This window comes from Adiantum capillus-veneris, chromosome 28 (assembly GCF_014529385.1).
Source record: "Adiantum capillus-veneris isolate H3 chromosome 28, ASM1452938v2, whole genome shotgun sequence".
Lineage (NCBI taxonomy): Eukaryota > Viridiplantae > Streptophyta > Polypodiopsida > Polypodiales > Pteridaceae > Adiantum > Adiantum capillus-veneris.
The window spans coordinates 91,424,742-91,434,140 of record NC_140958.1 but is presented as its reverse complement, the minus strand read 5'-3'; the positions used below and the strand labels follow the sequence as shown (position 1 = coordinate 91,434,140).

At 41.3% G+C, this 9,399-nt stretch overlaps 1 protein-coding gene across 1 annotated transcript; it reads right to left on the bottom strand.

The window, feature by feature from the left end:
- Positions 1-4,156: 4,156 nt before the first annotated feature.
- Positions 4,157-8,087, bottom strand: LOC147420878 (uncharacterized). Its single transcript, XM_086504680.1, has 5 exons — positions 7,386-8,087; positions 6,123-7,172; positions 5,876-6,040; positions 4,959-5,120; positions 4,157-4,727 (listed from the first exon to the last, which is right to left on the bottom strand). The coding sequence occupies exons 1-5, from the start codon at positions 7,491-7,493 to the stop codon at positions 4,629-4,631; spliced, it is 1,584 nt and encodes a 527-aa protein (XP_086360806.1). The 5' UTR covers positions 7,494-8,087; the 3' UTR covers positions 4,157-4,628.
- Between the last annotated feature and the right edge of the window lie 1,312 nt (positions 8,088-9,399).

Sequence of the window (9,399 nt, the reverse complement as noted above, 5' to 3'; positions counted from 1 at the left end):
GCCAAAAAGAATGCAGCAAAGCTTGACTTTTGACCATAAATCGTGCCATTTTCGTCAGTGACCTGTTTTTCCTCTTAGCAACACCATTTTGCTGAGGTTCATAAGGCACTGTACATTGGTGTTTTATCCCACGACTAGCCAGAAATGCATTAAATTCATGAGACATATACTCCACCCCTCGATCCGAACGGAGGGTGCCCATAGTACATTTCGAGACATTTTCAACCATAGCCAGAAATTGTTTGAAGCACATAAAAACTTCGTACTTCGCTTTAAGCGGAAATACCCATGCATGCCTGGAGTAATCATCAATGAAAGTCACGAAGTACAAAGTGAGCTTATACAGCCCATGGCACAAAAGGCCTGATGCAACAATTTCATCACCAAAACTGAGATCATGAACTGTACATCTGTCATCCACAAATTTGACTACAAGTCAAAGTCTAGCAAGTGTGGATACAGACAAGAGATTTTTCTTGATCGCAGGTACATAAAGTGCATCAACAAGTGTGAAGGAACTGCCATTTTCAACAGTAAGCACAATCTTTCAAACTCCCTAAACCGGATAAGAGGCATTGCTGGCACAAGTGACTGAATTCCCATGAGGGACAGACTCGAGAGAGGTAAACAATTCACGATGTGAGGTAATGTGCTTTGTAGCACCACTGTCGAATACCACACATGTGAATCTGCAGCAACTGACAAGCATGCATCATGGACAACAGGATTGTAAGTGCACTCTGTGCTAAAATTCCATTCTGCATCAACATCAGCATTACAGTCTCCTTTCACAAAAGACTCAACAATGGCTGCATTTGTAGTGGAACCAGCATTTGTAGTGGAACCACCCTCTTTCTTCTTAGCCTCTTTGGCCATCGTCTTAGGACACGACTTGATCAAGTGATCATTACCTTTACAATAATATGAGCAGCCTTATTAGAAGATTTATTGATAGTTTGAAAAAGAGCACCACAATTTAATGCGTTCTTTTGATGACTTTAAGAGCTTTGGGATGGTTCTTTGTCCTATGGTCTAATTAACTGCTTTTCAAGCTTTTAGAGGAAAATTTTATACTCACTAGCATTCATATATAGGTGGCAAAAATGTGACTGCAAGAACCATTTCTATCAACTTAACACGAAATCTTAGTCTTCTTTGCAAGACACATTATTAGAGAAACTTAATTATTCATAAGAGAGATAACCTTCAGAGCAAAGGCATATCACAATTATGGAGCTTTCTAACCATCCTAGAACACCTCTCCATTGTTTGGTCCACAACTACATCACATTGCCTGAGCACATATTGATACCCGCCAATGTTCATAAAAAACATCTTCTTTAACAAGGGAAAAGAAGGTCGCAGTGAAAGTTCTCTCGGCATTTGTGTCAACATTTGAAGGATTTTCCAATAGGTCTCTATCATTTTAGAAAATAAAAAATCTTTCAAAACATCAAAATGCAAAAGTGATATTTTAGGAAACGAAAAGCCTTATGAAAATGAAAAGTCAAAAGTCTTTTCACTCTCTACATATAGAGACTGGCTAGCGTGTATGCAAAGTGTTTACCTTTCCCTTGATGCATCCCTTGATTGAAAAAGAATAATGACAATAAGGTTCAACAAGCTAGCAACAATTTTTTCTTAAAATAAAATCAAATGATAGTAAGAAGCATATCAGTCAAGTAAGGTCGAGTGGTCACGTGAAGCATACTTATCAGTTACTATATTGCATAATTATGCCTCATGCATGGTCACCCAAACAAAAGTTATTGGCATGTTGAAACACACCTTAGAGAACACGAAGAAAGGCATACAAATTTTTGAATCCATTTTTTGGGTCCCTTCATTGAAGAATTTCATGATTTCTTTTCAACTTTTTGCTTTAAAAAGATTTATTTTAGTTTGTAAATAGTCCCTTCATTGAAGGCTAGGACTTTCTTTTCAACCTTTTGTTTTAGAATGCTAATGCTGTTTTTCACCTTGTTTTTTATATGTAACTATGCAAGTCATTTTGCACTATGCAGATTTTGGTTGCATCACAAGCGGTACCCACGTGACCACATCCTAAGATCACCTTTATTATCATAGGTGCATAGCACAAAAATGTGATATGCTAATCACATCTTGTACGTGGTGAAATTATGGCTCTAGAGATGGGAACATAGAAGACTTAGTGATGCTGACTTCTTCTCCTTTGGCACCCTTAGGCAAAGCATAAAGAGGCTCAACCCCCACTCTTAAGTCAATTGTTCGGAAAAAAAATCATCCTAGTTTTTTCAAGGCAAGCTATTTAGACAGCTAAGATTTGCACAAAAAAGTATTTATTAGGATTTATAAATAAAATGCCAAAAGTTTGGCATACATAATTGAGGTGCAATGAAATTATACCTGGGATGTTTCATTAGACATGCACAATAATGTAAATTACTTACTAGGATTTAGAAGTAAAATGCTCAAATTTTGATCTTGATAATTCATGTCCAATGTAGTGATATCCACTGCAAAGTTTGTGCTACAAACCAAGATATGTAAGAAGTACTGAAAAAAATAGTAATCAGAAAAAGACACAAAAGAATGAATTGCCTTAATAGACAATTTATTGATAATTAGAAGGATCGCTACACTTTTATGTTTGAATTCAAGAGCTTTGGGATGGTTCTTTGTCCTCTAGTCTGTTGAACTTGCTTTTGAAGATTTTAGAGGAAAATTTTAATCCTTATTAGCATTCATCTTTGTAGGTGGCAAATATGTGACAAGGACCATCTTTGTCAACTTAACAACAAGAAAGCTTAGTCTTTTTTGCAAGACATAATTATTAGCTAAACATATTTATTCAAGAGAGAGCACCAGAAGAGCAAGGGTATATCACAATTATGGAGCTTTCTCACCATCCTCAAACACTCCCATTCTTTACTTCATGCCTACACCACATTGCTTGAGCACTTGATCCCCACCAATGGTCAGGAAAAACAGTTTTTCTAAGAAGTGAGAAAAAGATCACAAAATAAAAGTTCTCTAGGTATTTGTGTCAAAATTTAAAGGGTTTGCCAATAGGTCTCTACCACTTTAGGAAAAATAAGAAAACTCTTTCAAACATCAAAACTGCAAATGTGAAGGGTAGGAAATGAAAGGCCTTATGAAAACTGAAAGTCCAAAGTCTTGAAACTCTCTATATAAAGTCATTAGCTAGCCTACATGCAACGTGATTACCTTTCCCTTTGCGTTTCTTCTCCTTAGAGTTTCTTTGCACTATGTTACTTTTGAGGAAGAAAAGTTACTTTTGTGCTTAAAACACCAACATACAAGAAAAGATGTGCATATGACAGAAATTTTGTAGCTTAGCCAAATTAAGGTTTAGGGTTTAGGGTTTCGGGTTTAGGATTGGATTGAAGAAAAGATGCCACCTTCCACTTATTGCAAATATAAATGTCAAGAATTTACAGAGAAAGGGAAGTCACTTTGTGCTTAAAACAATGGAATACACGAGCATGTCATTGAATGGTAGTGTCTGGGCAGAGCATACCACGTAAACCTCCGAAATTTGGTAGCTGTGCTAGTTTATGGTCTAGAGTTTAGGGTTTTGGGTTGAATTTAAGAGAAGATTCCACATTCCTCTTATTGCAAGTACAAATGTTAGTTACTTTTGTGCTTAAAACACCAAAATACAAGAAGATGTCAGTTGAATGCAAGTATCCAGATAGATGTGCATACGATGTAAACCTTAGAAATTTGATAGATGTGCCGGTTTACGGTTTAGGGTTGGGTGGAATTTGTGAAAGATTCCATGTTCCACTTATTGCAAATATAGAAAAATCATAAGGCAATCATTCACTGCTGCAAAAATGAGATAACTTACCACCTTCCAGGTGTGGAATACTACATTTTGAGTAATCCAATGCAACATTTATTTCTTTAAGTACAGAAGATCTTGTCTCCTTGTTGGCCTCTTATTTAGACTAGTGGCATAGCTAGAGAAGCCCCGCCCTCGTGCACTCTTTCGAGCCACAGCAAAGTCAATTATTGAATTAGCCATTGTCAATTTATAAGCCATTGATCTAGTAATAAGGTCCTCATCTCCATTACATGATGACCAAGTTCATCATGCCCTGCTCCCTCTTTGTGTGCATGAAGAAAGCATCATGTTAAGATTGCAAACTAGACCAAATGCCGGCTCGGTAGGCCGCTTCTTATTGCATCCGATTTTTGTACAAACGTTTCTTTGCTATCAATAAAGCTCAGTACCATTGTCAGCATAGGAAGAGGATCAAACTAGTATTGGGCCAAAAACTGTCTATACAGATGTAGGTAAGAAATGACTAGCTCAATGCACCTGCATTATGGCCTATAGTAGCAGGAAAGTAAAGAGAACTGTACAGATTGAGTTGCTTCATTGCGCTGGCATCGATGCCACCACTAGCGGATTACATCAAGGCCACTCTCCACTTCAAAATTGGAACAAAGAGAGCATGAACACTGTGATCGATCCCACTGAGGCTTGCAAGCGGCTAAATGCTGGAAAATTCCATTACAACTCCCTCTCCTTGCTGATCTTCCTCTTCTTGACCTTGTCGCACTTTGTCGAGGTTACGTGATAGCATAGGAGCATAATAATTTGTTGAATCTCTATGCTACATGGCCACCTTCATCCCCACTGTGTTCCAGAACTGCGCTATCGGAGTACTAGACATTATACAACTGTTGTTTGCCATATAATAAGCTTGCTGATCCTGCAATTAAAGAATAACACACGCAATAGTGAGTCCTTGGTGCTTTGGATATGCATCAAATAAGGATATCCCTCCTCAAAGCTGATCTGACAAAACAAGTGTGTCAAAAGTTTTCTTTAGCAGAAAACCTGTCTATAAAGTAGCACAAAACGGACAAAGGGTCTACTAAGTAGCCTATACTAACATAGGCTACTTTGGAGATACATGGAAAGAACATGTTTAGTGACTTACTCGAACCACCCGAGCTCGATAATGGCTTGCGACGGCTTCTTCATACTCATCAATTAGAGGGAGTTCACTGCCTTTGAGGCCTGAGTCTCCCATTTCATCACTTCTTGCAAATCGCCCCCTCACTCGAGGTCGATTGTCTGCCAGGGTCTTCCTGCATGCATACTGACAAAGACAGGAAACCTTTACTTAGGGACAATTACAGAGATATCTAGAAGAGGAGGAGGATAAGGGTTGAAAAAGAGGAGAAGTGGAGCTAATGTGGTGTGTGTGAATGCATCATATCTAAGATCTACAGACAACGTGCAATGAAGTGGTATGAGTTACAGATAATCCCTTTACCTATGCATTTCAACATGATGGAAAATGCCCCTTTTCTTTAAGGAACTTTACATCTTCTGGTCCAAATTGGATTTAAACACCCCTTATGTGAATAAACTTCTATATATTTATGACCGCACGCAGTATGTTTACATATAAGGTGTGGACTCCATGGGATTTCAGCTAAAAATATATGTTAAATTTCATCAAAGAGCAATATTGTCAATACATGGATGCATGTAAAAACAGAGAATGGAGTCTTTAACTCTATAAGCACATTGACTGCCTCCTCTTATGAAGCAAAGCTGCATGATGTGGTCGAATAAACACAAGAAATGCTTCACCCTGTCATGTAAGATCAAGAGGTGTACTCTAAGACCATTGAGTGTAAATTTTGATTACTTTTGGTAGACCTCTCTTCTGATCTGATCTGAAGAAAATGATTTAAGTAAAAGCTTCTACATATAATACGCCTCTTATGCATTGTTCTTCTCAGGACATAACTATAAACAATGCATAGAACATTACAAATTAAGGCCATGATTACCATTATTTATGTATTAAAGCTCCATTTGAGGGCACTAAACACAAGCACTAACCTTAATTTTCTTGCTAAAGTTCCTCTCTGTCCGTTTTTGCCGATACCTATGCAATTTCATTTTCCTTTCCTCCATAGTGTAGTGTCCGATTTTGATACCTGTCGCCTCCTCTGGAATCACATTCTCTGCCTTGATCCCATAGAAGCTCTGCATTCCATTGAAACCCTGAATTCAAAAGAAGACATCACCTTACCATGCTACATGGATATGGCATGCTGGAAATGATTGAAAAGCTACAATAATATACCTGCAAATCCCCAGTACTATATACACGCCGTATCGGCGCACTGGTTTGAGAGAGGCATTGTGTGTTGGGAGATTGATACGGCGTGAAGATACTCATACTTGATGCCCTTGATAGAGGCATAATTTCCTGCTTGCAAAGAGGCTTTGTTCGGACATCGTCCGCACGCACACGTAGGCAATTGGAAATTCTAAGCTGCCCCAAGGCATGGCTGCTTTGGCTTCTTTGCAAGCTAGGGACATGTGTTACATGTCCCTGAATCGACATGTTCAGAGAGCCAAATGCCGTGGCATGCATGGTACTATTATCTTCCCTGGTACTAACACTCACAGATTGAGCTAAGGTGCTCTTCACCTGCGGAATACCGCACCCTTCCCCTGCTCTTAAGACCATGTTGAGTAAAGAATCTCCATCTGACCTGCTGAATGCTGCGGTTGAGGGCAGGGAGCTGGCTGATGGTTTTCTAATCTCCGTGGGTGAGGTCACCATGTCAACTGATTGGGCCTCCCTTTTGTACGTAAGTGTATCTTTTCTGAGAGGCGACAAAGATGCTATCGGAGGAGGAGGCGCAGCATCGCCGCTGGTCGCGAAGCTCACTACTTGCTGTAAAGGAGATAAGAGCTTGCACATTGCATTCGTAGAATTGACAGGGGCGAGGTCCAAGTCATCCAGAGACATGCAATTCAGCTCATTAGCTGCTAGCAAAGCTGTGCTATGAGATGGCAAACCTTCATGGATGGTGGACCCACCAGAAGAGTTGTTAATTGTGTGTGTAAGACCCATTTCCTTGATGTCCATATCATCAGAAACTCTTGGTGCTTGAAGCTGAGATGTTGTAGAGTTCATGAATTGTAAAGACCCCGCCGTATGATCCTCATCGATGAATAAAGTGAACGGACTGTCGCGTGCTTTAAGTGACTCCATATCATCATCATTCCTCCTTTTCAATGATGCATTAAAAGCTTCAGTGACATCAGACATGAGTTTAAGGTCATCCTTGCAGTCCAACTCTTCTAGTAGATCTCCTTCTGCAATTGCCTCCATGGCATTGCTCTGCATATTCCGTGCGTGTCGACGAATGAGAAGACTACTTTGAATAAAAGTATGTGCAAGTGTACCAAACAACATGTATGTGCTGTGTGTAACAGCATCATCTTAACGCAAATTGCAGCTAGAATGGTGAGCATTAACTGCTTAATTATTTCATGGAAAGCTTCTAAGTGCCTGCTCATGTTTCGAAAAAATGCAACAGAACGGCGGACATACCAGGAAGAGGTCTTTGTGAAAGTCGTCGAATTCCGTCAAGTGCGTGAAGTCTGACATTATGAGAGTGTCCGGGGGAGCGAAGAGATCACCATCCACATGAGACATCATGGAGAGATGAAGAAACCAGCTTGAAGAGAAGAAAGCAAGGGCGTTAAAAGGAGGAGGAGGAGGGCCGAGAAGGAGAGGCCGAATAAAGAGAGAGGGGGGAGAGAAGAGGTTTTAAAGTTTGAGGTTTAGAAGGAATAGGAATACACAGCTATGAGAGCACTACAGCTAGTTAGCAGCAAAGACAAAGCTAGGCAAAAGCGCACGAGAATAGGGGACCCAAAGCAATGCACGGTGCCACGGCCGTAGAGCATCAAAACACAGACAGAGAGAGAGAGAGAGAGAGAGAGAGAGAGAGCAGTGAAGAGGACCCACAAGGTTATGACTCACAAAGGAGACTCGGCATCACTATAGAGAGGGAGAGTGGGTGCGTGTGTGTGTGTGTGTGCATATGCTATTTTTACTACTCTGCGTGTATGACGGGGACTCAGGGGAAGGAGCTTTGAAATTTTTAAAGCGAAAACGAAAGGAGAACGGGGGGCTCAATTGGGAAAGATTATTAGATTCTTCAAAACTGGGCAGCAGGCTGGAGGAGACCTTCATCATCATCGCCATCATCAAGCTTCCATGCAGGGGCGAGAGAGAAAGAGAGAGGGAACAGGAGGAACCAACAGCAAAGCGGCAACGTATATACACGGAAAAACACTGCTATGGAGGAAAGCTCGGGTGGAGGTGGAGAGAGAGAGAGAGAGCGAGAGAGAGTGAGTGCCTCCAGAGTCCGGGCGCTGCAGCCAGCATGACGCCATTGCTGGAAAAGAGGTCAGTGGGGAAAAGCGCAAGACGACAAAAGTGCTAACGCCACGTCGCCACCTTTAGGGCGCAGACTGCAGTCCTCTCGAAGCGTGCGCGCGCTCCCTCCTCTCTCTCCATCTCTTCCTTTCTCTCTCGAAGCGTGGGCGCAGACAACTGTAGTAACTTTTACAAAAGTACTAGAGGCTATACCTAAAAGTACTGTGTGGGTGTGAGAGAGAGAGAGCACAAAAGAGTAGAAATTTTAACGGCGTAGGAACAATGCATAGACCTCAAAAACATCTATCAGACGAGTTTCGAACTCAGGACGTGGTGCTCCCCCAGAGAGAGAGAGAGAGAGTTGGCAACGCATGCTCGACTGCTGGCTTCAGCCTCCGCAAGGGAGCGAGGGACCCGCGAAAGAGAGATATAGTGCCACAGACTCACAGTCAGATACAGAGACTCCGAGAGGTAGACTCTGGAGTCTGATGAGGCTGTGAGAGAGAGAGAGAGAGCGGCTAGAGCAGAGATCCTGGGAGAGGGGGGAGTCACACTCGCAATAAAATTCTTAATCACCTTGGCCATCAGTGCACGTGTTCGAAACTCATGTGCTCGTGAGACAGCATGCAAGAGAGACCTTATTAAAGTCGAGAGTCGAGAACTGTGCACAAAAATTTGAAGTGCTAGGCTAGAGAGACCGACAGAATCTAGAGAGAGTCTTCTAGCGGGGCTCAAGGGACAGAGTCACAGAGGGATCTCTCTCTCGCTCTCTCTCTCTCTCAGGCTCTTCCTTTTTCTCTCTCCTCTCTGTCTCTCTCTCTCTCTCTCTCTCTCTCTAGCTAACTGCAGTAGTAGCAGCGAATGCAAACAAAGCAAATTTCCTGCGTTTTTACTCGGGAAAAAGAAAGAACAAATTTGGCAAGTGGCCGCAAACGCCAAAAGGCAGACGACGAATCCTTGGCTCAAATAATAAAAATAAAAAATAACTACTTCTTTAATAAATGATAAGCACACTCAATCATCACTTGGCTTCTTAAAAGGCTTGCCTTTCTTTATCGTTCTTCCATCATTTTTATACGGCTTTCGCAAAACCCATGCGCGTGGGACCCCACCACAATCATTTACTTGACTCTACTCTCGAGTCCCAACTCCCCCCTTTTCACCTTTAGGTTTTGATGCG

What these genes read in the sequence shown, in the direction of transcription:
- LOC147420878 (XM_086504680.1), bottom strand. Translation starts at nt 7,493, where the DNA reads ATGATGTCTCATGTGGATGGTGATCTCTTCGCTCCCCCGGACACTCTC. An exon ending in TTCACAAAGACCTCTTCCTG is followed by an intron (nt 7,173 to 7,385) that starts GTATGTCCGCCG and finishes CGGAATATGCAG; the next exon opens with AGCAATGCCATGGAGGCAAT. An exon ending in ACTTTAGCAAGAAAATTAAG is followed by an intron (nt 5,121 to 5,875) that starts GTTAGTGCTTGT and finishes TGTCTTTGTCAG; the next exon opens with TATGCATGCAGGAAGACCCT.